This window comes from Metarhizium acridum (assembly GCF_019434415.1).
Source record: "Metarhizium acridum strain ARSEF 324 chromosome Unknown scaffold_13, whole genome shotgun sequence".
In the NCBI taxonomy this organism is placed as follows: domain Eukaryota; kingdom Fungi; phylum Ascomycota; class Sordariomycetes; order Hypocreales; family Clavicipitaceae; genus Metarhizium; species Metarhizium acridum.
The window spans coordinates 1,292,626-1,319,842 of record NW_027094016.1 but is presented as its reverse complement, the minus strand read 5'-3'; the positions used below and the strand labels follow the sequence as shown (position 1 = coordinate 1,319,842).

At 52.0% G+C, this 27,217-nt stretch overlaps 9 protein-coding genes across 11 annotated transcripts; 4 read left to right on the top strand and 5 right to left on the bottom strand.

Annotated features, from left to right (window-relative positions):
- The first annotated feature begins 938 nt into the window (after window positions 1–938).
- J3458_003005 (uncharacterized protein) lies at window positions 939–2,270 on the top strand. 2 transcript variants are annotated; one of them, XM_066117520.1, is made up of 3 exons: window positions 939–1,254; window positions 1,313–1,994; window positions 2,042–2,270. In XM_066117520.1, exons 1-3 carry the CDS (start codon window positions 1,247–1,249, stop codon window positions 2,162–2,164), a joined length of 813 nt encoding a protein of 270 aa, XP_065977306.1. In that variant the 5' UTR covers window positions 939–1,246; the 3' UTR covers window positions 2,165–2,270. The 2 variants fall into 2 exon arrangements, with proteins under 2 accessions (XP_065977306.1, XP_065977307.1); XM_066117521.1 differs by having other exon boundaries at window positions 939–1,994.
- Window positions 2,271–3,302: 1,032 nt separating this feature from the next.
- On the top strand, window positions 3,303–3,617 carry J3458_003004 (uncharacterized protein; the record flags this gene model as incomplete). Its single annotated transcript, XM_066117519.1, has 1 exon — window positions 3,303–3,617. One exon carries the CDS (start codon window positions 3,303–3,305, stop codon window positions 3,615–3,617), a length of 315 nt encoding a protein of 104 aa, XP_065977305.1.
- A 1,049-nt stretch (window positions 3,618–4,666) lies between these two features.
- Window positions 4,667–6,215, bottom strand: J3458_003003 (uncharacterized protein). The gene is made up of 2 exons (XM_007811900.2): window positions 5,960–6,215; window positions 4,667–5,895 (listed from the first exon to the last, which is right to left on the bottom strand). Exons 1-2 carry the CDS (start codon window positions 6,012–6,014, stop codon window positions 4,979–4,981), a joined length of 972 nt encoding a protein of 323 aa, XP_007810091.2. The 5' UTR covers window positions 6,015–6,215; the 3' UTR covers window positions 4,667–4,978.
- A 515-nt stretch (window positions 6,216–6,730) lies between these two features.
- Window positions 6,731–7,612, top strand: TVP23_1 (Golgi apparatus membrane protein tvp23; the record flags this gene model as incomplete). Its single annotated transcript, XM_066117518.1, has 4 exons — window positions 6,731–6,836; window positions 6,897–6,942; window positions 7,038–7,321; window positions 7,455–7,612. 4 exons carry the CDS (start codon window positions 6,731–6,733, stop codon window positions 7,610–7,612), a joined length of 594 nt encoding a protein of 197 aa, XP_065977304.1.
- Window positions 7,613–8,523: 911 nt separating this feature from the next.
- On the bottom strand, window positions 8,524–10,129 carry J3458_003001 (uncharacterized protein; the record flags this gene model as incomplete). Its single annotated transcript, XM_007811898.2, has 2 exons — window positions 8,524–9,506; window positions 9,694–10,129. The coding sequence occupies 2 exons, from the start codon at window positions 10,127–10,129 to the stop codon at window positions 8,524–8,526; spliced, it is 1,419 nt and encodes a 472-aa protein (XP_007810089.2).
- Window positions 10,130–11,626: 1,497 nt separating this feature from the next.
- Window positions 11,627–16,204, bottom strand: J3458_003000 (uncharacterized protein). Its single transcript, XM_007811897.2, has 2 exons — window positions 13,620–16,204; window positions 11,627–13,552 (listed from the first exon to the last, which is right to left on the bottom strand). The coding sequence occupies exons 1-2, from the start codon at window positions 15,825–15,827 to the stop codon at window positions 12,224–12,226; spliced, it is 3,537 nt and encodes a 1,178-aa protein (XP_007810088.2). The 5' UTR covers window positions 15,828–16,204; the 3' UTR covers window positions 11,627–12,223.
- Window positions 16,205–16,508: 304 nt separating this feature from the next.
- Window positions 16,509–18,870, bottom strand: J3458_002999 (uncharacterized protein). Its single transcript, XM_066117517.1, has 4 exons — window positions 18,843–18,870; window positions 18,130–18,770; window positions 17,985–18,074; window positions 16,509–17,922 (listed from the first exon to the last, which is right to left on the bottom strand). Exons 2-4 carry the CDS (start codon window positions 18,215–18,217, stop codon window positions 17,192–17,194), a joined length of 909 nt encoding a protein of 302 aa, XP_065977303.1. The 5' UTR covers window positions 18,218–18,770; window positions 18,843–18,870; the 3' UTR covers window positions 16,509–17,191.
- J3458_002998 (uncharacterized protein) lies at window positions 18,256–21,074 on the bottom strand. 2 transcript variants are annotated; one of them, XM_066117515.1, is made up of 3 exons: window positions 19,578–21,074; window positions 18,843–19,522; window positions 18,256–18,770 (listed from the first exon to the last, which is right to left on the bottom strand). In XM_066117515.1, exons 1-3 carry the CDS (start codon window positions 20,006–20,008, stop codon window positions 18,718–18,720), a joined length of 1,164 nt encoding a protein of 387 aa, XP_065977301.1. In that variant the 5' UTR covers window positions 20,009–21,074; the 3' UTR covers window positions 18,256–18,717. The 2 variants fall into 2 exon arrangements, with proteins under 2 accessions (XP_065977301.1, XP_065977302.1); XM_066117516.1 differs by having other exon boundaries at window positions 18,256–19,522.
- A 4,816-nt stretch (window positions 21,075–25,890) lies between these two features.
- J3458_002997 (uncharacterized protein) lies at window positions 25,891–27,183 on the top strand (the record flags this gene model as incomplete). Its single annotated transcript, XM_007811322.2, has 3 exons — window positions 25,891–26,281; window positions 26,403–26,560; window positions 26,650–27,183. The coding sequence occupies 3 exons, from the start codon at window positions 25,891–25,893 to the stop codon at window positions 27,181–27,183; spliced, it is 1,083 nt and encodes a 360-aa protein (XP_007809513.2).
- Window positions 27,184–27,217: the final 34 nt, after the last annotated feature.

The following is a 27,217-nucleotide window of genomic DNA, read 5'->3' as shown; positions in this document are numbered from 1 at the left end:
CCTGGCCTGATTTATTCATTGCATGTATAAAAGCTTATCTCAGACGACGCATACACGAGAAGACTCCCCATAAACCTCTGAATTCAAAGGGAGAAACAAAGGATGAGAAATTCACCACTCTGCCACCATTGTTTTCAAGCATGGTATCAAAACACATCACTGCATGCATGGAGTGCGACCGTGGGTATCAATGGTCGGTCATGTGCTCACCGTCTCATGCACAATCTAATCTGCAGTATTCCAAAAATACTCTGCTACGACAGCCTGAGGCGTGGTCCAGCAAGAAGAAGCAAGGGTCCGAGCTCCATGCCTTGTGTTACACGATCAGTCTACCAATACCGGTTGTGGGACTTTGATTTGCATTAGTGTGGTCTGGGTCCTGGGATGCCCTATGGAGTACCGAGTACTTACATGGAGTGAGCGTCTTGGCCAAGCTCGAGACAAACAGCTTTGTTCGAAGCGAGCATCGGAGTCGTGCTGACAACCGACTTGATTCATTCAACGTTTTGACTTCAGGGCCCTGATGCAGTGCTCCGACGCCGTCAACGCCGTCATGCCGTTCCCTGTCGGTGTGCAAAACGTTCAATACACGTCCAGGGTTCATGACGCAAATCCGGGGATGATGTGTCTTGGCTAAGATGCGCACACATTGTCGCCCAATGGCCGCGTTTTGACATGCGTTGTCGGGGGCGGCAGTGCGCTGGGATATTGGGTATCGCAGCGACATCAAAAGGCCTCCCCTGAGCTTGTTGACGGTGGCTATTACATCGGGGCTGCTTTTTGAAAGCCCGCAGGTACTCACTTCTGAGAGAGCTGGCGGACGTTTTGATGAATTGGCCATGTCTACTCGTCTGTTCGCTCCTTCCCTCTGTTGTCGTAAGGTTGGGGAACACGTATCAGAGTAGGTACGGAAAGAAGGAAACACCTCCTGATAGGAATTCTAAGCAAGCACAAAAGTCTGTCCAAGGGTCAACTGGTAGTGCTTTTCTCCCCTTGATAAGCCGGCAGTTGCCTCAGCATCTGGAACATTAAAGACAAGCAGCAACTCACTGCTAAAATGCGGGAACCTTGGGCAGTGTCCTTTTTCCTCCACCCTCTCATAGCCCTGCAGCGGCATTACCGTGGTTCCATTGCCGTCTACTAGGGTTGAGAAGCGCGCCATTGAGCTGTCATAGCCGGCGCGGCAGGTGTTGTTGTACTGTTGCTTCCCGCCGATTTGAGCATCTCGACCGTACTCCCTCTGTCGATGCGTAGGTAAGATTCGAGCTGCCAGTCCATGACACTGCAAACGAGTTGACGGATCGAACTTCAGCATGTCGAATCACCCTCACCTAGATTCAACAGATCGTGTTGATGACAAGGCTCCAAATGACGACAACAACGGTTCCTATCCCCCCAGCAGTCAAAAAGCAGTCCGATCTTCGAGCACGAGACCTACCCTTGTGGAGACATGGTTGGAAAGTGTTCGATCGAAATGTTCAAGCAATGGCCCTCAGAACGATGATCCCGCAGACACGTCATGGGACAAAACCAGGTCACGACAAACGTCTTATCTCCAATCCGCCGATGAATCTGACAAGATTTTGCACAAGACTCATATACCAGTATGCAGCTCGGAACTGTTTATACCCCTCAGCCCTTGCCTTCAGGACGACCCGGATTCACTTAATCGACAGATGCTTGGGGGACCAGAACTTGAGTTGTTACGGACAGGGGGCAGATTTAGATCCGAGAGCTCAAGACATTGCTTCATTCCTCCTCCCCCAAGACCCGAGAACCATCATTTATGTGAGAAATTTCATCGTCAACCACGCCGCAAGACTCGAGAAGACAGATACGACACAAAACCCCCGATAACAGAGGACCAAGATGGCACGGATAGGCCAGCCCGTCTCCAAAATAATCACAGAATGCGTCGGAAACGCAGATTACGTTCTGGAAAGGAATTAATGAAGAACTTCGCATCTGATGCGGTAAAAAAAGAACACGTGACCGTAAGTTGGCTTCGGAGAATTCTGCTTTAGCTTCTAACCGTAGAAAGATGAGACCTCATGTCGCAGAGGACTTGCTGTCCGAAGAGAGACCTTTGAGTAACACTACTTGTATGTCAAAGTCCCTGGTTAACATGTTGTTCTTTTTTTTCTTTTTCTTTCCAGGAACATAGAGCCGACTTATTTTGATTTCTTCTAGTAGCGGACCTCTCATTTCACAACTTTGACTTGAGTCTCTCAAAGACAAAATTGAGTACATTTAGCGCCGCAGATATCGATAGCACTAGTAGAAGATCTAATATACTTCCGGAGTCGGATGCATTATCACAGATGGAGAGAGCGAATCAGCAAAATGCTCATGATAGCTCGAAAGTGAATCCCAAAGATTTCTCTAGTGCACCAGAGCAGTTCCCTGGGATGTCTAACATAGGTCAAATTCCCAGGGGAAAAAAGGAGGTTCATATGGAATCTGCAACCAGCTTAATCGGAACAGTGCCTCTGACGTTAGACAATCAAATCACTCAGGATACAGACTTCCTGTGGCAGAAGAATCAGCCTAGGCCGGTTATACGAGCCACCAATCATCGGCAACACAAGTTCTATCACTCGCCATCAATGAATGCACCAGAACAACTTGAGTTGCGGCAGATCTCTCTGCAACATGTCACAGACCAGGATAGTAAATGGATGCTGCGGCCTGGTATTTTCGACGATGTATATATCCCGCAATGGCGCTCTTCGGAAGTTGGCCGCAATATTCTTAGCCGGCCTTACAAGGACGATCCGGCACAATATGATCATGGTATGCCTCCTTGCGACGGCCTCATAGCGGAAGAACCAGTGAGCTGTCAATTCCAACGCCCACCACGGGATCCAACCGGTGACGTTACGGTACATCAGAATTCGGGAGTACGGTCCCCAATATTATACCAGTCTCCAGTAACCCGGGGCAGTGTCGACCTCGATTAGCGCTCTTCGCGACACCTTGCATACCAAGACAGCCAATGGGGCAGCGGACACGAGGTTACAAAAGCCTCTGCACCGCCATTTCAGACCATCCCCGTCAGCCCAACGAGCTGGGCGGAGAGTGTTTTCCCATGTATTGGGCCAACACGCGGGCAGACCTGTCGTAACCCTGGCTCCAGAACAGAGGCGCAGCTCCTAACGGGGCAAACGCCCGAGTTGCATAGGTTTGGGAGCTCTGAGACCGTAATAGATCAGGGGATGTTGCCTCATGCTTCTGATAGCGAATGGGCCCGGGATAGAGCGTTTGATACATTCGATCTATCAAGACGACGCTTGCCAAACGAAATGGGGCTTTTGCAAAATGAAGAATCAATCTGCTCGCGGGACCCCAACGATCATCTTCACGATAAGCGCGCCCGATTTTTTGACCAGGATTTGCACACTGTTCGAAGTACCGAAGATTTACGCTTCCTGCACGGTGTACATGATAGAGAAGTGAACAAATACCCAGACGTTGAGAGTTGGAGGGACTTTGATATTCAGACGCGAGGGAGTGACATGCAACAAGCCAAATTTGGTCCGTCAAGGCAGACAATCGACGCCCCGGGGCTTGGTACAACACATGAGCTACCGTACGGCTCAACATTTAAGCTGTTTTAATGCACACTTTGCGCAGATTACTCCGCATTCTCATATTATGAAATGCCTTTTCTACGAGTATACCATCCTGGAGAATATTATTTCGATGTTCCGTTGCAAAGGATGACTCGACCCGGTCAGCCGCAACCTGAGACATATATTTCAGTCCTAGCTCTGGGGCCCTGAAAATAGCCAGATAGTTCTGGTGTCCATAACTCGTTTCTACATCTATCGAACCGCGGGCAGCTTGACAGGTGCATCCTAACCCCCGGCAAGACGTGAAACCATCACCTCAGCCACTGAATGGATTACTTTGGCGGTTTGACGTAACACAGGTGCTATAGTGTACAGCCCTGCTGGGCGATTTCAATAGCGGCTGTTTCCGATGCCGCTTCTATTTTTGAATAAGTGACAAGGTCACAGCCTTCCCAGAGTGTTGCGGCCATCAGAGGACCATGATACAAAGTATAGTCATGATGCCGGACTATAATAGTGTTCATTTAGACGGGCTTTATCTCTTTCCATAGGCGGACACAGGACTGATCTGGTTTCCGCATGTTTTCCATCAACTCTCTACTAGCAGGTCCCCCCAGTAAGGTACCCTTAGAGTATAGCAAATGAAATAAAACAGCGGTTTTTTAAAACAAGTTTGCATTTCGAGCTTCCATTTCGTGTTGAATTCAAGAGTCTTGGCACTCGTAATACGGTAGTTGAACATCATTGGAGCACAATGTCGGATTATCATGTTCAAGCAACTTAATACGTGCCAATGGCCCTGAAGCTACAGTGACTCAACAATTTCAGCTCACCTAGTCGGCTACCGATATCCATTTGTACGATTTTTATCTTTTGTCGGGATGGGAAGCTACACTGTCAATATGGTACTGGGCTTCTACGTATCGCAATCTAATGGTATCATGGGATGCGAATAGAGGGTTCTGCTTTTCTGATTATCGTTCGACTAAGACGATTCACTGGGGCTCTGGACTCCGACGTGGCGTTGATGGATGAGTTACCAGGCCGCCTTTTCTCATTGGGGCATCTGACGCAACTGGTGCAATACAAGAGGGCACGAAACGATTTTCAATCGGGTTCTGAGTGTTGCGATGGGGTCATGCTGAGCCTATTACGGGGTCGTTACCCGGTATATGCCGAGCCTACGACTTGGGTAGTTGAGTTCAACCTCAACCTCAACTTCACACACGAGCTTTCCGCGCCCCAGGTACGGACCCGGGGTCAATGTGTGTGCTTGGTCTGATGTCCCTCTCTTCCAAGAGTCGCCCATGATTTAGCATACGCTGGGCCATGTGGGGAAAAAAAAAAAGGATGAAAACTTTGTTGTGTTGAATTTCGTTTGCTGTACTTGGGTGCGTTTGTTTCATTTATTCGGGTTCCTGGTTATTCCACTTGCTCCTCAGACCAGGAACGTCGAATCCGCACCGCTCGGCTTTGGCAACGACGGCTCGAGCCTTTCCAACAACCGGAGCATCAATCATCTTGCCATCCAACGTCCAGGCTCCCCTCCCCCCGGCTGCGGCTTTCTCGTCCGCAATAACCACGCGCATCGCCCAGTCGACCTCATCCTGGCTCGGCGCAAACAGCTTCTGCACCGTTCCCACTTGGTCAGGGTGTATGCACTGCTTGCCGTTGAACCCCATCGACTTGCCCCCCGCGCATTCCTCGGCAAGTCTCCTGATGCCCTCCTCGCCGCGGTACGACGTGCACACCAGATCGATGGCGCTGGGCAGGGCGGCGGCCCTGGCGGCAGTGACAATTGCGGAGCGCGCATACAGAAACTCGGTCAGAGACGGTGTCCTCGTGATGGACAGGTCGAGGGCGAAATCCTCGGCTGCGAATATCAGGCCGCTCAGATAGGGGGAGGCACGGCAGATGCTGGCGAGGTCCATGACGGCGCGGGCCGACTCGATCAGGGCAATAATCTTGATGGGGTTGCTCGAGTCGGCGGCGTGCCTCTCCGGGGCGACGTGGCGCAGGACGTCGGAGACAAACGTCAGGTCGGCGGCCGACTCAACTTTGGGCACGACAATGGCATCGACGAGCGGCGCTGCGGAGAGAGCCGTCAGGTCGTCGAGGGCAGAGGCGGTGGAGACGGCGTTGACGCGGACTGCGAGCTCGGAAATGGACCAAGGGCGGGATTTCAGGGACGAAATGTGCGCTTTGAGCTGTTGACGGGCCTGTGGTTTGAGAGACGGTGTGACCGAGTCCTCTAGGTCGTAGGTCACGTTGTCCGAGGTGAGGCCCAGGGACTTGGTGAGCATCTTTTGCGATGAGGCGGGGACTATGAGAAATTAGTTTTAATACGACGACGACGACGGGGTCTGGTAGATGGTAGGCGGGCTGACCGTAGAGAAGAGACCGGCGGAGGATGGTCGTTGACCTCGCTGCCGCGGCGGCCATGATGATGAGACGTTTGAGTCTGGATAGCCGGCGGTTACTTGATGTAAGTGAGCAGGTGTTGAAACAGCAGCAGACAGCATGGAAACTAAAGCTCAGTCTTGCATTTCAATATAGCGTAAGTTATTCCTGGGGCCCGGTTCCACATATCTGGGGAGGAAGCCAGCATACTCCGTAGTTGGAGGTGTATTGAGAAGACGGCGTTATTACCGCCATCCAGAACCTGGAATCATCAAGATGCTTTGCCTGTCGATCAATTGAACAAGGTAACGGGGTACATGAAGCTTGTACCTTTTTGGGTCTGCGGGCCGGATCAACTCATCTCCTGGGGTCGACAGCCCAGAGTGCTTGCAGCCCCTGGCACCGCTCGTCCAAAGCTGGCGTGGGTCCGTACATTGGGATCCTCTGACTTGTGCCTGGCTGGCTGGCCCAAGGCAAATGCCACATGTCGCCTGTCAACACCACGAATTCGTACGCAAGCTCCAGGCATGCGGTCGTAACCAACACGACTGCCCTCCACCATCAAGCCGTACGCGCCGCATACCCGGCCTCCTCTGCCATCGCCACATCGCAACCTCCACCGAAGCTATCTGCTCGCATCGTCCGCACCCACCTACTCTCGCTCCCGTGAGAAGCCAACACCTCTTGCGCATCCAAAGCGCAACATCCCCCCCCTTACACCTACCATCCTCCCCGCTACAGACTGTAATACCGGCACCATGGATGTGGAGCGGCAGCAGCAGCAGCAGCTGTTACCAGGAACACTCAGCTGGCGGTTGAGTTCGCACCCCATAACACTACTGACCTTCTTGGCCTTTCGAATATGTACGTCGGGTCCTCCCTTCGCCCCATGACAGATCACCATGTAGGCTTACGAATTGGCAGCGAGCGTGCTGGTGTATTTCTTTGGTCTCTGGGTCACGGCAAGCATGTACGTCTGAAATCCAACGCACCCCCTTCCCCCCCGGGGCTCGGCCAACCGCTTGTCTGCGACAGGACGTGGAGGCTAACGCTGCCATTTCTCAGGATCATGATCTTCATCATCACCATCCTCCTCCTCGCCGCAGACTTCTACTACCTCAAGAACATCGCCGGCCGGCGCCTCGTCGGCCTCCGGTGGTGGAACGAAGTCGACCCCCAGACCGGCGAGTCCAAATGGGTCTTTGAGTCGAGCGAGCCCGGCACAAAGGTTGTCAACGCCACCGACAGCAGGTTCTTCTGGCTGTCGCTGTACGTGCAGCCTCTGCTGTGGATTCTGCTGGCCGTCTTGGCCATTGTTAGGTTGCAGTTCTTGTGGCTGCCTCTTGTTAGTAAGTGCTGTCCTTTTATCCTTCGCCCGCTTCTTTCTCTCTGTAGCTTGGCTTTTTTTTTTCAACTACCTCCGTGGTCGACGCATGGAGGGAGACAGAGAAAAATAGTATCATGGCTGACACGGCATTACAGTCATCGCCCTTGTTTTGACAATTATGAACACTCTTGCCTTTTCGAGATGCGACAAGTTCAGCCAGGCTTCCAACTTGGCGGGCAGTGCATTGGGCACCACGAATTTGGCCGGCAGCATTGCGACAAACCTGGCCGGACGGTGGTTTTCGCGAAACTGAGGTGCGTAGGAAGGGGCGAGTACAGAGTGTACGTGGTAAATTCGATGTGAGGCGGACTTGGAACGGGGGGAGGAGGCGCAAGGGGACTTGTCGCATTGCCTATACGTGACTGGTTTGGGAGCCGGCATGTTCAACTGGCTGGATGAGGTGTATTATAGGAATGGATGAAATTGCAGCGCCGCTTCTTGGTGCGTGGTGTTCTCTGTAGTGGCTGGAATACAGGACTTGTTCATGCTACGCATCACGGTTACACGGGTAATGTCAATACAACGATGAAGAAAGGCCCGAGTAGGAACCGCATCAACAGGGTGGAATCCCATGATGCATCTTTCACATCTCTTCCTGTGCCACCGCACCTACTGCTACAATATACAACAGCATCGTGGGTTCCTTGGATCCGCTCACATTGCAAAGCCAAAGTCTCCAGTCAGACCCCGAGTATTCCTGCTCAATTCCTCTGGACCGTATAGTAGCATGGCAAAGGGCTCAAAACGCCACTTCCGCACACGTTTCCCGTCCAATCCAACGCATCACATCCACAGACAGCACTTGTAAAGGTAAAGCCCACCGGTAAGTTACACTACATACATATCTTTAACGAATGGCATCAATTGCGATGACTGCGCTCAGGCCGAAAATTCCTCAACAGATTTTTATTCCGTTTCGTTTCGTTTCATTTCATATCGCACACCCAACCTCAACTCCCGGCGCATCCACCTTGCATGACTTACAAAAATGAGACGGTGCCTACTGAAGGCAACGAGAACATCTCATCCCGTGACCTCCGTGTAGTGGAAAGTGGGATTTCTCCGCTATATATGGCTTTCATTGTAATTTGCAATAAAAAAAAATAAAAACAGCACCGAATCAAGTCGAACTCGAGCATTTTATAGATATTGCCAAAGGTATTTCTAGGACCCACGCGCAATCTCTTCATCAAGATGATCTTCTTCGGCAAGGAGGCGGCGGAGATCGTCGTTTGTGTGATGTGGTTCCACAAGATGACGAATTCGGGAGGGTATGGGCAGCGTGATGTGAGGATGTGCCGGGTCCTCTCTGCCCGAGTCTGTATCCGCGCCGTGCTGGTGTTCTTGCATGCCGCGGGCGGCAGCGGTTGCGGTAGGGTCGGGATTGTGGCCTGGATAGTTTTCAGGGCCGTTGGATATACCAGTATCGTGAAGGTTGGTGAAACTGCCGGTGTGGTCATGCGATGACTGGTCTTGCCCACCATACGCAATGCCGACCGGGCTGGTGTTGTTGTTGTGCGTGATATAATCCTGGCGTCCGCTGTCTCCGGAAAGCCCAGACCGGTGAGAGTCCACGACTTGTGTTGCAGAGGCAGCCTTGTGCTCCATGAACGGAGCGTTCTTGTACTGGGGATCAAATTGAGGCTCGTTACGGTTACGGCGTCGGCGGAGGAAGAACCATGCGAGGCCGGCAACGAGAGCTACGGCTATGGCACTAGCGATGACTATGCCCGCAATAGCTCCGGTCGAGAGCCCCCTGCTATCTGGATTCCCGGCCGATGTTGGTCCGCCGTTTGTGTCTGGAGGATCGGTGGAAGTGGGTGAGCTACTGATATGCGTCATGCTCGTAGCCACGCCTCCGTTTGTTCCCGCCTTCTCCTCATAGCCGGTGACATTATCACGCCAAAAAGGCTCAAGGCCTAGCCCAACTGGGGGTTTCATAAAAAAAACACCGGAGTTTGATATCTTGCTCTCTCGGGTGCTGCGTTTAGTCCACGATATCTGGAGCCTCATGAAGTCGGTGTCAGAAGCTAGGCGTTTGCCCGCTGGCAATGCGACGCCTTCCAGCGTTTGGCCTGTGTCCTTGCCATTCTTTAATGAATCTAACCAACGTCCATAATGAATGGTGACTCCCTTCTGGCCATTAGCTGTAGGCCTCCTGTCAGCGTGTGTTTCAAGTTGCCCATTCTTCGTGTTGGCAGGGGCAGGAAGAAGAGGGAGGGAGGGAGCGTTGTACAAATATGTCTCACGATCATGAGACGGGCAGACAGATTGTGTAGATGTGATAACAGACAAATCGGTTGAAGGTTGGATTGGCAGAGATACAAAACTTACAGTCGTCGGATAAGAATTTGCGCTCGCGGTTCACGGCAGACATATTTGGGTTGATTATGATGTTGTCGACGATAACTTGGTCAGCTTCACTTGAGATCATGGTAGATCTAGCAACCCATGCAATCCAGTTGATGTCGGCACTGGTCCCGCTGTCGTTGTTCATGGTCCATGAGAGGAAGAAGCTTTCGGGATTGCCATCAAGGGAGGACAAAGTGCGCAACGACATGGGCCGCTGCGAGAGGAAGTCTCCGAACAAAATCTCCTGGTCAGGGCCGCGGGCTCCTCCAGGCTCTAAACTCGTCAACGGGCTTGGGGTTGCCAATGTTTGGGTTACGACCGGCGTAGCAGAGTTGAAGGAAGCCTCCGCCTCCCTCCTGAGGTCACTTTCTTTGCTGCCTCCGTCTTGAGATCCTCCACCGTGTGGAAGAATGTCCATGTTCCCGACTCTTCAAACCCGGCCAATGAAAGTCGCTTTCGTCACTCGAAACTCAAAATTGTTGATTTGCTCTCCGTGCGTTACAGGCCGGTTCCAAGGCTCAGACAGGTTCGGGCGCTTATGTGGCCAGTGGTGAAGGTTGCTGTTGGAGGGCTAATCGTACATACATACATATAATGTATGTATGAAGTGTCTCGTCGTCTTTTTGCCTTGTTCCAACACTTGTCCAAATGATATTTGCCACAACAGAGCAAAGCACCAAGAAAAACCAACATCCACAGCAATGCTCAGTTGAGGAAGCGGACACTGCACCTTGTGAAGTGTAGGAATTGAAGGAAAAGAAAGAACAGACTGAAAAGAACGCCAACTAAGAGGTGGGCGGCTTGTAAAAGCGTAAGACGGGACGATCAACGCCCTGGTTCGTCAGGCGTTCCATTTGGCTGGTTTTCGAGAGACAAACACGAGTCCTTCCACAGAGTAGTAAGGCATGACGGGCCACATGCTGTGCTGTGTTGTGAGTCCTCGGCATCCACAAAGAGGGATACCAAATTCAGATCAGAGAGCATACCTCCCTGGGGTCCGAGTGAGGAGGAGGCTAGTTGGTTGGCCAGACCGAGAAACGACTCAGACGTATTGATGCGCAATTCCAATTCTGGCCAACGCCATCCAGGCGCCAGGATAGAAATCCCGTTAAGCTGAGGGAGGACACTAGTGCCTCAGCAGGCAAATACTATTCCAGTCACGAAAGTACTCCGCAACAGTACGTACAGCCAATATTCGCAAATCTAGGGTCCATGTGTCCCAAAATCAGTGGTTTGATCCTCAAGAACCATCAATGTGACGAGGAGATACTCCTCACCTGCAAAGCACAATATCAACCACTCGGCGACTCTGCGTAGTACTCCGTATTATCCATCGCCCAACGTTGTCTCCATCCATCCACTTTCGGTGCTCTAAAAAAAGACGACAGCCAGAGTGGGATGGCATGACCAGGCTGTGCTTCACCTGCCTATGAGACTGGTGATGGCCTCCCTCCACACACCAGCATGTCTCCACTGCCGCTGACAGGGATGAGTCCAGCCACCCAGCCCAAGAAAGACACAACACGGCGTTGTGTTGTGTCCAACTGGTGGCCTTTGCCTTTTGTGCGAGGCTGGTTCATAAACACGAGAAAAAAGAATGAGAGACACTTAATCCTGTGCGGAAACAGATTGCCCTTTGCATCAAAGCGACGTGTAGAGTAGAAAAAAACGCACACTGCTTGGGAAAGCTTGAGGTGGTCTGGTTCCCATCCTGGGGCTCTTGGCTCGTCAACCGCTCTTTCATCCCCGTCCGGATGCAGATGCAGACTGCAATCACGTGGTCAATCAGTTGGCGATACAGTGCACATATCCCCTTGCGCCTGTCCAGCTGACAGTGTTCCTTTAAAAATCATCTCGAGCCACCAAAACCCCATTACATACCTGGTACATACTGCTACAATGTCCCAAGTAATCCGGCGTCACATATCCCATGTCTCCCTGCCGCCTCTCCCGCCTGTTCAGCCTCAGACCGCTTACACGAGTGTCTGCATCAAGGCAAGCATGGACCACCATCACATCTGTAAAGGGCTTGGATTTCAAACATCACGTTGCCAACCTTTATATATTTGTCTCCCCAAATAATACAGTGAAAGAAGAAAAGATGTTAGAAACTACGCCTTCTTCAATCATCAACTCCGTCATTCCCATTATCTTCTCATCCGACTCATGCTTCCAAGGATTAATATGGTGTCCTACTCCTTCCCCTCCCTATTCTTTCCATCCAATCAGTTTGTCCGCCGCCAGAATAATTATCTAATGTTCTCGTGTGCAAATGCCATGTCATTCATGCGGCCTGAAGCCATTAACAAGAAAGCTCACAATGAAAGAAGCAAATAATTCGAATATAAACGCGAACCGACTGTGGACGGTTACATCTATCCATGCCAACGCCAGGGCAATCAAGCAATCAGTTGTCGCTGGGTCAATAGATCGCCGGAAACACGAAAAAAAGAAGAAGAAAAAACTCCTCGCAAGGTTGTAGGTCCAACCTTCTCTGGCCGTTGTCCTTGTATTATGCAAAAGTCATTGAAATCTCCTTTTCTTTCCCAAAGTCTTCGTGCTCTGGATCTGCCCATGGATCTGAAATGGTCATATTCGGTAATGTTTGTGAACTCTTCATTTCCGGACGGGTGAGCCTGCTCTCGCCGTTGGTTGATGAGGCAGCCTGCGTATGTGTGTGTGCGGAGTCGTCAAATGACGTATCAAACGTCATCTGAACTTCTTCCTCGTGCATATTCGTGTGATATGGGGACAGGTCACGCGATCCATGAGGGCTTCCAAAGCCCATCGTCCCAACAGTGAGAATGTCAGCGCTCCTCGTCTCCCGCAGAGAACTTCGACCATCTGCTATTGGGGATGAAAGCGACGGTGTAGTAGGAGAAAAGTCAAGTTTCATAGGCGGTAGAGTCGACTCAATCTCCTTGACTTGAAGAGCCGTCCCCACGTCGGTGTCTCCATGGGATTCTTTTGCCAACTCAGCGCGAATAGCATCAACATCGAAGAGAACACCGTGATTGTTGCCAATCTTGTCTTCTACTTTCCCGCTATTACTGTCTTCCTTGCCCCCCTTGGCAGCTGACTCTTCGTACACTTCCCACTCCTGGCGATCGGCCTTCTTGCGGCGTCCAAAGAGACTGAAACGACTACCCTTTTTGGCCTTCCCTTCCCTTTCTAGCTCCTTCCGAGCTTCTTCGATTTCGTTGATAAGTTCTCGTTGTCGCTCCTCGTGATTGTCAGGATCAGGGTCCTCTATTTCAGTGAACTCTTCGCTCTCTACTATCCAACCACATTTTATCAAGAGGGTAGGCATCGCTGTTCGATATTGCATATGGCCCGGTACCTCTTCTGTAACATCTATGTTCTCCACCCAAGGCGCCTCGACGGGAGCCAGTCCGGCGACTCTACGAATGCCGCCGTTGGTTAGTCGGAAAAGGTATCCAAGAATCCAGTCGTTGCGATTATAGCCATTTACAAAGCGTCCTGATACAACAGTCCTTGCACGGATAAATTCTTCTTTCTTAACAACGATGGGCGAGCCAAAGAGGTAGATATTTTGTACCAGCCCGTACGCGCCGCGCTTGGCGAGCTCCTGCAGGCAGGAGAAGATGACCCTAGCGCCTAGAGAATATCCAACAAGGGTGATTGGTCGCGTCCCCAGACTGCGGTCCATGAGTGAGTCAGCCAGAATCAGGCCCGCGGCCGTGGCTCTATCAAGAGAGACAGCCCACGGGTTGTCGATTAGATATGACAACTTTGTCAAGACAATAGGGAGCTGCAAGGCGGCCATCAAACTCATAAGAATGGTGCTACCCAAAATCTGCTGTAAACCTTGGGTGAGGGCCTGGGGAGTACATATTAGCACCCGTGTGTCCCGTCCATTGATGAGTATGAGCAATTTCTATACATACCTCTGTAGCTAAAATATTAATCGTGTCACCCATGCTTCGCAGCATTTCCGGCTCCCACAACACGGAATAGATGTCCCCCATGACAGAATCCACAGTACTGAAGGGTAAGCGAACGTCGTCCACTTTTCCTGTCAGCCAACCAGATACCGTCACGATGAGATTGACTCGCTTGTTGTTGTGCAACGGCCGGTACTCGAACGTCTTTACCGCACCTGTTCGTCGATTGGCAGCTCGACCGCCAATCAAACTACCTGAAGCAGCAGCGGATGAAGTAATAATGGCAGCTCCACCTGCTCCGGCCAGAAAACTACTCGTGCCGGTGACGCCAATGGTAGTGAAACCAGCAGCAAGGCCAGCTCCAATGACAGGTGCAAGCAACCCAGCTGACAATCCAATAACCAACCCACCTCCAACGGTTGCGAGGCCCATCATCATGTATCTTCTCTTTTGTGCTTGTTTCCTCCGAGATTCCATATGTTGATCTTCGTTCCAGTTCTCCTTTTCAGCAGCTTGTTGCATTTCCAAGGCATCGGTGACCCGCTTCTCAAATTTGCATATATCGATCCAGGAAATTTCCAGACTGTCGGCTACACGCTCCAGAAGCACCCGGGAGCGGGCGTCGTATATTGAATCAGCAATCAAGATGAGAAACAAATCGCAGAGAACGGTCCAACGCAAGTCAATATCAATTTTTTCGGTTGTGGGAAGCTGAGAGGGTGTCTGCGCGTCTGGGACTTCGCTATGGTCGATGCTTTCGTACGGTGGCGGCATCTCAGCTGGCTTCTCGTCATTGGGAGTCGGGGGTCCAGGGGACTTGGAAATTGACCTGGTGCTCCTGTCGACCGATGTCCGGTCCTCGGCCATGGGGTTGTGGACTCTGGAGTTGGCATGCAGTGCTGGTGTCAGGTCCTTGGGCATGACACCATGCTCAGCAAGTTGCTCAATCATGACCTGTTCTGCCTCGCTGATATCCATGTGAGAGTAGAGGCGAATCATCATCTTCTGACCCCACATCTTCTCAGATTCGGCACTCATATTGACCAACCTTTTTATCTTCTTGGTAACCTCCAAATCTTCCGCCTCCTTGACCATTTTGGCAATCTCCAGGCGCACCACTCCAACGTAAGCTATTCTCTGGCCCTCGGTCAACAGGTCCTTAGTTGCTTGCATTTGAGCGACAGCATCACGGCCCTCGTCATCCGCAAGACCCGTGCCTTTCCGTGATTCCTGGAACAGATATTGCGTATTGTCGTCCAAGCTAGTAGCAGACTCGGCATCCTCATCCATTATAACACGAGTGTATCCCTTTCCAGCTCCTCCAAGGCCACTATAACCATACTTCTCGTCATCCTCCTCATTGTGTTCTCGCGCAATCAGCCGATTGTCGTCGTCATAAATATCGTACGGAGCGAACGCTGGCATAGTTTGCCAACCACCATCGTCCTCTTCCTTTTCATCTTGATGCTGCGTGGAAAGTTGCTGATGTGAGAACTCTGAGAGGCCGGGTTGAGGGCCGCTACCAATGCTAACAGCACTGACATCTCGGGTATGTGAAATCTTGGGATTCTCGTCAGTCTGCTCCGATCTAGTAGCAGTTTCTTCAGCCTGTTTCTCATCTGGTACAGAAGATTTTGTGCCATTGGCAACGGGGTCGGCCTTTTCGGACTCGGGTTTTGGGGTTTGCGTACCGCGTGCAGCGGTTTCGTCCGGGCCCGCGGCAGGGGTGGACATCGAAATATGATGCTTCTCTTCGACGTCTTTCTCCGGCTCCGCAGTTTGGGCTTGTGCTCTGGACGTCAAAACTGCAGGCTTGGGAGTAGACGCAATAGATGGAGTTGCAAACATCGCACTCTGAGCATCCACAAAGGGAGCATCGTCGCTCTCACTACCACTCTCCGCTGCGCGGTTGCTATCCTTTGAGCCTGCGGATGAGGTGGATGGCTTTTGGTCCTTCAGTTCCGGCTCAGGAGTAGGCGAGTCTGGATCCCTTGTCTGATTATTCACTTTGTCTGCTGTTTCCGAGGTGGTTGTCACATTGCCGACCCCCACGTCAGGCTTCGGCAGTGTCGCATCGTTAGTCGGGGCTATATAACGTCGAATCGGCAGGCCAAAATCGTCGGTTTCAAGCTGGGCCGGCGTAGGGACAGGAGCTTGTGACGCCTTTTGGGCGGTAGCGTCGTCAGGCACAACGTCCTTGTTGCTAACCATTGTTGCGTTGTCCCACAAACAGAAACAGAACAAAGAGACCGAATCTCGTTTGTCTCTCTACTCCGTACCACGTCCACATCCAACACTTCAAGGCTCCTTGGGGGACGGATGGGACGTGATAAAGATAAGGTGTGACGTCTTTTGTAGGAGCCCCGTTTGGCAAGAAGGCGGTGGCGGAGTTGGCTGAGATCAGACGTTGGTGGCATATAAATTTGAAAGGCGGGTTGGCAGGGAGGAAAATGGAGGTCCACGCAGTCAGTGACAGGGCCGGGTTGCAGGCCTCGAAGGTACTAACATAAGGGACAGACTTGGTATGTATTCCGTACCGTAATACTCCGTACATATCAATTGATGCCAATTGCGCCAGGTTGTCAAGAAGATTAAAAAAAAATCCAGAGGTCCCCTTTCCATTCCACCAGACCTCTGACTGAAGCTCGCAGGCCATCGGCTGCTCACTGCGGGGCGCGTCAAATGACTGTACGGTCAAGTGCAATAGGCGGGCCCCAGGGACGCGCTGCCCCCGGTCTGGGACTGTTGGTGTCTGGTCATCAAAATGAGATGATGCTGCCAGGAATGCACTAGCTGCTGCAAGGTGACGGCACCGGTTGACCCTTGAGAACCAAATTTGATGTGGGTGCCGGAAATTGGGGCCGCATTCAACCACTGTGACACCACATCGCGCACCTGCACTGGCTGACATGGGCAGACGAGACTGACAGGAGTATCTCTTCCAAACCAGCTTCAGAGTACGAGTGTGAAAACCAGCCGCATTTTGGGTCAACAGCAGTAGTTCGCAGCAACTCCAAATGCGCCTCCTCTTCTCAAACTGACTGGGGATGATGGGGGTATCCTGCCGCCTGTCAACTGCTCAAGTGGTGTCCAACGCAATCTGCCCCCCTTTTACACCACCACCGGACCGCTGCTCATCATCGCCAGAGGTCCAGCCGAACTAGGGGCTGCACGCATTACTCCGTACTACAAACCGGATATATTACTTCATTTGTTTAATAACCAATCACCATTTTGCACAAAAAAAAATTCGAAATTTTCCACCATCGAAATGCATGCTGTGAAGTCTCAACAGTGAGGTTGTATTCAACATACCGACCTTTCATAACCGCAGCAGTATGTGTACTGCACTTCTTTTGCGGGGGGCGGGGGGAAGTATTTGATTAAAGTCATCGGATCCCATGGACATAGAGAAACCATTTTTCAATTTTGACTGGCCTCGCCTGCAAAATGCTCACTCATATGTTGGCATGTCTAAGCCAAATGCACGAAACCGTCTTCCCACACCAGTCCTTATCAACACTGTAAACCATAGCCACGCAATATAACTCCCTTTTTCAGTGTCTTCCATAATTTCAGCCTTCATCGGTATTTGAGACAGTCTGAGGCGCATTGGTCTCGCCCGAGCCGCCTTCGCCTGCCGAGTCAGCATTCGTCGACTTGGACTTTCTCTTTCTCTTCCGCTTAGCCGGCGCTTCACCCGACTTTTCCTCCGTCTCGGCCGTCTTGGCCGTCTTCTTTGGTTTGCTCGTCCCGTCAGTCTGCTTTTTAGCTTTCTTCTTCACCGACAGGGGATTGGGCCCCTTCGGACCAGGGCGCTTGGACTTCTTCGCCGGCGGCTTCGGCTCGGTGCCTTTGTCAGTTGCCATCACATTTCCATCGTCGTCATCTTCTTCGCCGCCATCGTCCCTTTCTGCTCTCTTTCTCTTCCCGATTGTTGGTTTCAGTCCCGCCCTAAACTTGCTACGCTCTTCTCGGGCTCGGAGTCGAACGCTCTCATCGGACATTGGCTCCATAATCATGACACTTCTCTTGATGTATATTAAAGGCACTCCTCGGACTCCGCGCAACATGCGCCGTAAATCCAGGTTCTGGCTTGCCACAACATACCGGTGCTTATTCTCGCCCGTATCCTTGGGATCTATGACAGACTGAAGGCACTCCAGCGTACTCAACGGCTCGGGGTACTCATCGGGATGATGGCCGCAACGTCGTCTCTCGCAAGTCTTGGCTACCTCTATGGCTTCGCTGATACCAGGTTCATTCTTCCGCGCGTAGAGCTTCCTAATTTCGCATTGTGTAATCACTGAATTTCGGTCAGGGAGCTGAAACGAGTGGCCTAAAGATTAGCGAAAAGAGGGCGCATACTTGGCTTGACTTTTCCATGGGCTGTTCTTTGCAAGGCCGGCTCCAATTCCATCTTGAACCGGCAGGAATCTTGGACCATTTCGGCGTCCACTGGGCACAATGTTAGCAAGTCGTTGAGGCAAGAAGCTGAACCACGGATACCTACCTAGAACTTGGTACGGCTCCCGAAAACCAAAGGTCATACAATATCGCTCCATGAGCTTGCGATACTGTTTGGATCGTTTCCCCCTCATGTTTGACGGATACAAGAGACACGATTGGGAATGGCGATATGGGCTAGTGCGATGAAATCTAAAGCATATATATCTAGACCCTGCTAAAGAGACTCTCTTCGTAAGCTCTCCAAAATAAATTTCTTATCGGCGGCGGACCCAGGGTCTGCACGTGCGATAAGGTAGGAGCCGCCAACCCCCCAATCCTGGCCAAGCGCAAAAGCCATCCGAGATCAATTTCAGCCCCACACTAATGGACATGTGGAAGTCCAGGGGAGTTGGTGCACCCCATTGTTACTTGCTACAAGTGGTCTGGTACTATGAACAATGAAAACTGTAGTCCAGGCCAGAAGCTTTGAATAATTCGAAAAGTAGCAGTACCAACATCGCTCAAGTTCAAATCCATAACTAAGAGAACAACTCTCGCCGACTAGATAGACAGACGCCAGAGTTGGTCACAATGACTCAATCATTGGTTGCATGCATTAACCAGACAAAATCCAATGCAGATAGTTCCGTCGTCACTTGTTCTCAACGCACAAGGCAGCAACCACACTAATGTCATCCAGTTTCCCTGCAGGTAATATATCGTAAGTACATGTATCGCTAGGGGTGTCGGAATAAAAGGTTTAATAAAGAAACATACCTCCTTCACTGGCCAAGCCTTCTTCAATAGCCTGCTCCATAAATGGACTCTCTGCAAATGGATCCATCGCGATCACTCTAGCTGCAGCGACGAGCTCATCCGCTGCCACCTTCATCCCGCCATTACGGCCACCTTTTCTATCTTCTTTCAACTCTCCTCCTTTTCCCGACTCCCAGCTTTTAATGCTCTTTACAACCGACTCAACGATTTCATGCTCCCATAAATTATCAATGACGCCGTCGCTCATCGCTAGTACCACATCTCCGACTTCCAAGTCTATAGTATCCACGACAGCATTGTCCTTGGGTGTATCAGGGCTGTTGGTTCCAAGCTGCCTGGGACAGTCGAACCAATGCCACTGTTCCTTGGTCTTGAAAATGACCTCCTTGTTTCGCGGGCGAAGGACCATCACTTGGCAGTCTCCGAGGTTTGTAACGAGCAGCAGCGGCAATGGATTTACTGATGGGTTGTCGCCCGAGGCTCTATAGTGCAATTGGGCACCGCATACAGTGGTAGTTCCTTGCCAATCGAGAGGGACCGTGGCATCAAGTGTCCGCTCATACGCCGACTGAAGCATAGACTTGGGATCGGGCATATGCGGTGTATCGGAGGATAAGGATCGAAGGACATCTTCTTCAACAGCTGCCACCCAAAAGTGTAAGATTAATCGCGACCACAGACTGCCGCAGTATGTTAGTTGTCATGAACACGGTGAGTGCAGGGCAAGGATCTTACCCAGCATGGCCGCGTGGTCGCATCGCCCAGGCCCCGACCCCATCGTTCGCGCAGATAAAGAAATCGCTTGCATAGACCGCATCATCCCCATTTGTTAGGCCCTTTATGAGTTCTCCATTTACAAATGCCCCCCGTCGATCGCGACTTCGATGATGGGTGCTTAGAGGATCGGAGAAGGACGCCGACGGAGGCGACGTGAAGGGCGGGGGAAAGGGTCTCGGTTGCCGCTTAGCGAATAGCCCAATGCCCGTTTCGAATCGAAAGGGCAATTTCGATAGCTTCTTTTTTCGACCAGACGTCTCTGGAGATGAGTCTGCCGAATATCGTCTTTCGTAACGGCCCCGCCATAGCGGGTCCTGAAGCTGGCGCTGTCGCGGTCGCGATAAAGATCTCGAAATGGCGACGGGCGTTGGAAAGTGTGACGTGCGCATTCCAACTATGGAACTCGGGCGTTGACCCGGTCGGGTCGCTCACCGCGGCCTCTGCGGCAATCTCTCTCGGTTGATGTCGATGTGTTGACACATCCAGGAATTAGTATTCGTCTGGTGCTTCGTCGTGGTGTTGAAGGATGTAGAATGTCTGCACGTGACGCCGCGATTGGTCGAGTCGGGCCTCCCGTCAGCCTCAGGAAGGTCTTGGAAATGTGCTTTCAGTGTCGAGTGGAACACAGCACGTTCCACGCTAGGTTTGTTGAGGGGAAGTTACCAGCTGGGCTTGTCCGACAATTTGTCCTGTCCTGCTCAGATCAAAAGTGCCCGCATTACTAGCGGAGTTTTCCGAGTGGCACGATTATCAGGTGCACCTCTGAAATGTGCAGCTTCGATGCAGCGACTTGACAATACGATGTTCCCGACTCCCAACTACAACACGCATACACATGGGATTGGTGTAAGACCGACAACTCCCCTTTTCCCTCCCCCCCCCGCTGGCGAAGAAAGAACCACACTACACATAAGTAATTATCTAGGTACATGATGGGTGAAAAAAAAGGAGGCTACCCTATCCCATGATGGACCTATGTTTCAAGAGCCATGCAAATAAGCCAGGATTCTGTCACGATTAGCATCGCTATGTTTTCATTGGGCATGGTCCCTACTAATTCCATGTTGAATTGCGAGAGTATTGCTCCGACGTGTGGCGGTATTTGCGATAGGCGATGTTCGTGTATCAAAGTCTGGAGAGCCACACAGCAGCCCACTGAGACTACACACCGAAATATTCAGCATCGGTTCGTCGCAATACCGGTTAATAACTAGGTGACGCGGACCCCATACCCGGCGTGGTCCAATGCTAGCCATCATTCTACACAGTCAGATTGTGCAGGCAAGGACGGCAGCCATCTCAGACTGGCAACTAGCACAAGGCCAGAAGGCGACATGATGCAGCTCATAGCGTATTGAGCGTATGATGGCGATGACGGGCAATTCACCAACTTGACATAGGCGCCGACATTGCACGGCAGGACCGTCGTCCATTTGCTCAACCCTCATGAGGTGCATGTGGCGATGACGTCAAATGAGTACTCAGAGTGGTTGGTCCATCTCCGGCACCAACCGCCCGCCCCTTCCCTTCCCTTCCACCTTGTACGGACTGTAATCTACCCCGTACTCCGTACTCGGTGGGCTGACAGCAAATCAAGATTGCGACAGGCCGGTGTTGGTGTTCGAGGACGCGCCAGAGAGTACTCTGTAGCCCGTACTCCGTATTTGCCGTCCACATGCACAACAGGCAGACTTGGCAGCACCAAAGCCTAAGATTCGAGAATTACCTGTTCCTGGGCATGGCGCTAATGCAGTGCAGAGTGTCTGGTAGTACGTAGTATTCCCACCACCATGGATTGTATCGAGCATGACAAGAACTTGACTTATCGTCATGTGTCTCAGCAACGAACGGCCTTGGCCAAATGCCAAGCGCATGGTGTCTTTCCCCGCCTTGCCGGCTCCGTTGTCGTCGATTTGGATGAATGGAAGTGCCGCGCAAGCTCTGCAACATGTCTCCGCCCTATCTTTGTAGGACTTGACCGCCTGGGCAGCCCTTCAGCCCCCCTGCTTCTGTCCGGCCTCTCGTATCCGCAATGCGTGCTGGAGTCATGGCTCTGCGCACCGCTGCTAAGCTGAACCAGACTGCAGGCGTATCGCCCTAGTGAGGAGAGCTTACCCCAGCAGGCTGGGGCACAATGGTCTGGTGCGCTTGGCGCTTGGCTCTTGGCTTGGCCGGCTCACGGCAGTGTATGGATGTAAGTTGCAATATCCAGACAATTCCGGCCGGGGCGGCCAGGCGAAGTCGTCGGCATACGCATATCTGGACACTGTGTTTGTTTCCGAGCTACGCTAGGTGGTAAGCATGTTAGAAGGGGGTTGGTTTGGGGATTAGTCCACGCAATGTCACAGTTTTGGACTTGGCAGGTCGATTGATTGCCCAGCATTGCACCGCGAACGATTCAACACATGCCAAGCGGATTGGGTGCTCCGTAACCTAGAGCGAATATTGACAAGAGGTGTGGCTGAGTTGCCCTCACCCATGGCCTACCGCCGGAACTCAACCACACTTGCTTGAGCCAATTAATTCATTGCATGCCGCTGACCTCGTCGTAACACAGAGCACCGTTCTCTTTGGTCATGGACAAGTTGGCGGCTACTCCGTGGTGCTATGGCTGGTTAAAGTGGTTACGGAACACCCAATAAGCCGGCGTCGTGTCATCATGGTCTCATCGTCTGCGCATGTAGTACGGAGGAGATGAAAACCGACGGAGACACCGGAAATACCTAAACTAATACAAGTGGACGGATTAGACTGATGAATCAGTTCAGATATGTTGTATGTTGGAAACAACCGCTGGTGGAACTTGGATTCGCACCATCTGCGAAGCGGTACGCTATTATTAAACCCACCGTCACCAAGAGGCCCCATGTCTTGGCCCAGCCGGTGTAATCATGCACCATTGGCGCCGAGAGCTTGATGGTTCGTACCCTCTCAACCCTCTCGCGGACGAGTGAGAGCAGGAAACCCGCCGAGGTGCATCTGATAGGCACGCGGACCCAGCAGATGGGTGGTGGCTTTGTCGAAGCCCAGCCGCCGACTGCATTTGGATGGATTGGCGACGAGTCTGCGTGGTGTGTGCAGCTCGCCTGGAGCCTTGAGCCTTGGAGGAGACAACGCCCACGGCAGGGTGTAGGATGGCCGTGACTCGGTCTCGTCGGGAAGGGGGGATCATGAGACGCCTCAGACACGACACGGTCAACTGGCATCGCTGGGCGACAACGGATAGGATGGGATGATGGGATGGGGGCGAAGATGGGGGATAGATATGCGCGTTTATTTAGAAGCGCCTGGCCCCTCCCCATGGAGACGGCATGTCGTTTTGAACTTTCTCGTTTCGAGATGGTTCATTTATGTGCATTTTGTTTCCCAAGGGCCGTCGCTCGGATATAGGTTCCGATACGATTCCATCCCATTCACCGCATCCTTCCCTCGCACATCACCCGCTGCAGGCCAGAGTAGTCATTGCTGCCATTATATACACCAACAGCCTCCCATTTTTAAAGTTGCACGCCTAACCTCTCTCCTCTCGGACGTTCTGGGTGCCGTTGGCTGCGACGCTTCAACAAGGTTCAAACCAATAGGCTCGGCCGGAGCCTCAACGATTTCCTCGGTGTGTCTAGGAATCTGGGAATCTAGGAATCTAGGACCAACAGGCTGTGCCGCCCGCCCGCCAGATCGAACTCGGATGATCGACAATTGCATCGCGTGGAATACAACCAAAAACCCTGTTTGGCGGGCCTTTCATTAATTACGTCGTTGGCTTGACATCCTTTTGTGTGGCGGAAGCACCATCGCAACCCCGGCTGCATGTATTTGACGTGCATGACTTTTCCTTGACGATTCACTGTTGCCAGGTTATTCACTCGGGCCTTTGAAATCTTCTTTGAGACCAAAAGCCCAAGTCATAACAACCGCATTTGGCGCCGGCGGCCCCGAGCTAAATAACCTGCATAGTAGCGTGCAAGCCCGTCGCATTTTCTTTCGCCCAAGTGCAACGGCTTAAACAAAGCGAAATTTGAGTCTTTCGTCTAGGTGCAGGCTAATTTTGGATATTGCTTTCATCTTGCTATACGTGCCTTTTGGCTTGACTCCATTGCCTCCTATTGCCTTGGATGCAGTTAAAAAAAGAAAAAGCTCAACAAAAAGAAAACCTGTTAAAAGCGAAGCTACAGCCCAGCATACATTCTTTGGCTTCTCTTTTGGTAAGTGCCAGGACGTCTGGTTTCATTGTCCATTCTTTTTATTCTGCTGTCCTTTCCCATGTCTTTTCTCCCCTCCCCTTTACCCTTGGATATTTCGCACCCTCTTCTTCGCACCAATACTTACATCGAGCAAGTGGCGGTTGCTTCGAGCACCAGACGACGACGACGACGACGACGACAACGTAAAAACAACAAGACAAAAAAAAAGTCTTGGGCTTCACCTCGGGCCTGTCATGCCTGCAAGCTACTCAAGTGGCCTCCGACTGTTCCGCGCACACCACTCTACCGAGCTCTAGCTACTTATTGCCGTTGTGAAAGACGACTCGGCCTACGGAAAGTGAGCGGATTTTTCTCTCACTTCTAAGCCTTGGTTTTCGACCGCCTTGGTTCCACGCTTCAAAGGACGACTACTACTACTCCCACTACCTCCAAGAAACGCCCACCGCCCTGTTTGGGTTGGCTTTGATTTCTTTTTTCTTTTTTCATTGCTGTGTTTGTTTTCGTTGTCCTGGAACGCTGCCGAGCTTTGTTTCCAAAGTAATAATCCCCGGACCTGGACGGACCTGAGACCAAGACTGAAGACCCTGCCAGGCCCAGACCACCAAAATCCCATACAACATTTGAAGGCAAATAACAGCTCGGACTTGGCGACGCAGCCACTGACGACGACGGCAGCAACGAGGGCCTTTTTCAAAGAGCAATTCCTAGCGGCATTGGAATTCACTGCGGCGTTTTCGTTTTATTATCTGGACGGCTGTCATTTGCTCTATCGCCAAACAAATTTGCTCTGCACTGCACTGCACTGCCCGAAGGGTCCGGCGCATTCACAAGTGCGCAACTTGACCGAGTTGACCGGTCCACCTCCAGGGTATTTCCCGCTTCTCTCCCCGTTGGTGATTTACGACAAGCCTGGGTAGGGGCAGCAATCAATCAAGATGGGGCGCAATCGAGGTTTGTACACTCTCTCCCTATTTTGTCTCTCCATTCCAGCCAATATCCACAAGTCGCCAAGTCGCCAAGTCGACAGCGCCAGCCATGGAGCCAAGGCCCGGCGAGGGCAATCTGCAGTGCAGTGCGCCGCAGTCTCAGTCGGTATTAGTCTATAGTCTCAAGCCCGAGCCCACAGAGCCCAATCCCAAACAGTCCAAATTATTACATGTCGAGTATTTTCAGCAAGCCAAGGGCTGGCTACAGTACATACATACCTACCTACCACCTAGGTAGTAGTTCTTCAGCCCACATCGCTCGCATTGTGGCCCCGAATTTGTCACTTGTTCCCGACCATGACGCCCATGACGGGCCATGACGGGCACGACGGCCAGGGCTGGGCGCAAGGACGCTGTCTGCAGTGCACCCCTACCCTTGCCCCCGCGCATGATGCCCAATCTGGCGCAGTCTGGAGCATGCTGGTCACCTTGTTCACGTTGATTGAGCATGCGAGCATTCTGTTCCTGTCGGGTATTGTCCTGGTTCGGCGTCTTGTCCCACCGGAACAGACGTCAGCCGTATGCCCAGAGCCCGCCCAGTGACGCCCAGGACTGGGGGGGCGCAATTTCAGTGCTACCAGTTGACGGCATCCGAGCCAGGCCCAGCCGCTAGTTGGCTTGGTCGCTTCGGCGAGCTGCGGCCAATATGCCAATAATACCAGTTGGCCAGACCCCTTTCCCCCTCTGGGCCTGGCGGAACACGGGCTTCCTGCACTTGACAGTCCATCAATGTTGCTTGTGTTCCATGTCCGTCTGATCGCTGGCCATTCATTGAGGCGTCGCGAATGCACCGCACTTTAGCACACGACGGAGGCCCGAGAATCAATCGTCACCCAGGGACCGTCCCATCCCAAGCACACATGTGCATGTAGTACGGAGTACGGAGGACCAGTCCACTTGCAGTATTGAGTCCAATGTTGGCTGTGCTTCATCCACCCCTGGTACTGCTATTACTTGTACCTAGCCGCTTGCCCTCCTCTCGCCCGTCTCCTTCATCACATCCCATCCTCCCATTCAATGTCCAATGTTGTGTGTGCTGACTCCTGCGTCCATCGACGTCGCCGCTGAACAGTTTTGTCTTTTATGTCCCACTTCTCCGCTGGCGCCAAGACCCCATCGCCATCATCGTCGCCCCCCAACGACCTCTCCGTGGGCCTCAAGAAGAAGCAGCACCACGTTTCCGATCCCTTCCCTCAACTAGATCGCAACATCGACGCTGTCCGCCGACCTGTCACGCCGCCGTCACGGCCGGACTATGGAACTCCGCCAGAAGGCTCCCCAAACGACACTCCTCCCCGACGTCAGCGCAGTTCATCGCGACCACTGTCCATGGTTCAGACCTACCAGCCGCCCGTCATGGACATCAACGAAGACACTATTCCTGAGCTCCAGCCCATCTTCACGCTGCTCAACAGCCACTCCAACAAACTGTATCAGGAAGGCTACTTTTTGAAACTCGACGATCAAAACACACGTACGGGAACACATCTCCTCTCTCCGGCCCCCTTGCCCAATAACCATGCTCTCTCACCAACACATTGGACAGGCTTGGTGGCGCCAAGACCAGAACGGTTGACTAACTAATTGTTGCACAGAGGGCAAACCAAACTTGGACCGAACTTGGACCGAATGTTTTGCACAGCTTGTCGGCACAGTCTTGTCGTTGTGGGATGCCGCCGAACTTGATGCGGCCGGCGAGGACGGCGAGGTCCTGCCAAAGTTTATCAATCTCACGGACGCTTCAATCAAGATGGTACGTTGGCCTCGGCTGTGGGAATGCCCAAGTTTCAAACCCATCCCGACTACCCAATTGTCTAGTCTAACCTGTACGCTGCGTTGTAGATCGAATCACTTCCTACTCGTTCCAACGATGAGCAGCCATTACAAAACATTCTGAGCATATCTACTGCGGGCAGAAATCGATATCTTCTCCACTTCAACTCACACCACTCTCTGATACAGTGGACGGCAGGAATTCGTCTTGCCATGTTCGAGCACTCAACGTTACAGGAGGCTTACACCGGCGCCTTGATTGCGGCCAAGGGAAAATCACTCAACAACATCAATGTTATCATGGAGAGATCACGTATGAAGTCGGAGCAGTGGGTCAGAGTCCGCTTCGGTGCCGGTGTGCCGTGGCGTCGCTGCTGGTGTGTTATTTCACCCCCGGATGAGAAGGAATACCAGAAGCAACAGAAGGAACTCAAAAAGAGGTCTGCCTATGACCGGTCTCACGTCCCTGTTCTCAAGGGAGATATCAAATTCTATGATTCCAGAAAGGACGGGAAAAAGCAGAAGAAGGCTCAACCGATTGCCACCGTTACCGATGCATACTCGGCCTATGCGATTTATCCCCCAGGCAAAATCTTTGATTGACGCTTCAACCCTGCTCAAAATTGAAGGCCGCGTT

Bases quoted from the DNA above. Each gene is read 5' to 3' on its own strand.
- J3458_003005 (XM_066117520.1), top strand. The intron at 1,995-2,041 runs GTAAGTTGGCTT...AACCGTAGAAAG, and splicing joins TAAAAAAAGAACACGTGACC to ATGAGACCTCATGTCGCAGA.
- J3458_002998 (XM_066117515.1), bottom strand. From the start codon at position 20,008: ATGCGCACGTCACACTTTCCAACGCCCGTCGCCATTTCGAGATCTTTA. The intron at 19,523-19,577 runs GTAAGATCCTTG...ATACTGCGGCAG, and splicing joins CGACCACGCGGCCATGCTGG to TCTGTGGTCGCGATTAATCT. The intron at 18,771-18,842 runs GTATGTTTCTTT...TATTACCTGCAG, and splicing joins AGGCTTGGCCAGTGAAGGAG to GGAAACTGGATGACATTAGT.
- J3458_003000 (XM_007811897.2), bottom strand. From the start codon at position 15,827: ATGGTTAGCAACAAGGACGTTGTGCCTGACGACGCTACCGCCCAAAAG. The intron at 13,553-13,619 runs GTATGTATAGAA...TGTACTCCCCAG, and splicing joins TTAATATTTTAGCTACAGAG to GCCCTCACCCAAGGTTTACA.
- J3458_002999 (XM_066117517.1), bottom strand. From the start codon at position 18,217: ATGAGGGGGAAACGATCCAAACAGTATCGCAAGCTCATGGAGCGATAT. The intron at 18,075-18,129 runs GTAGGTATCCGT...CATTGTGCCCAG, and splicing joins GGAGCCGTACCAAGTTCTAG to TGGACGCCGAAATGGTCCAA. The intron at 17,923-17,984 runs GTATGCGCCCTC...ACCGAAATTCAG, and splicing joins CCATGGAAAAGTCAAGCCAA to TGATTACACAATGCGAAATT.
- J3458_003003 (XM_007811900.2), bottom strand. From the start codon at position 6,014: ATGGCCGCCGCGGCAGCGAGGTCAACGACCATCCTCCGCCGGTCTCTT. The intron at 5,896-5,959 runs GTCAGCCCGCCT...AATTTCTCATAG, and splicing joins CCGCCGGTCTCTTCTCTACG to TCCCCGCCTCATCGCAAAAG.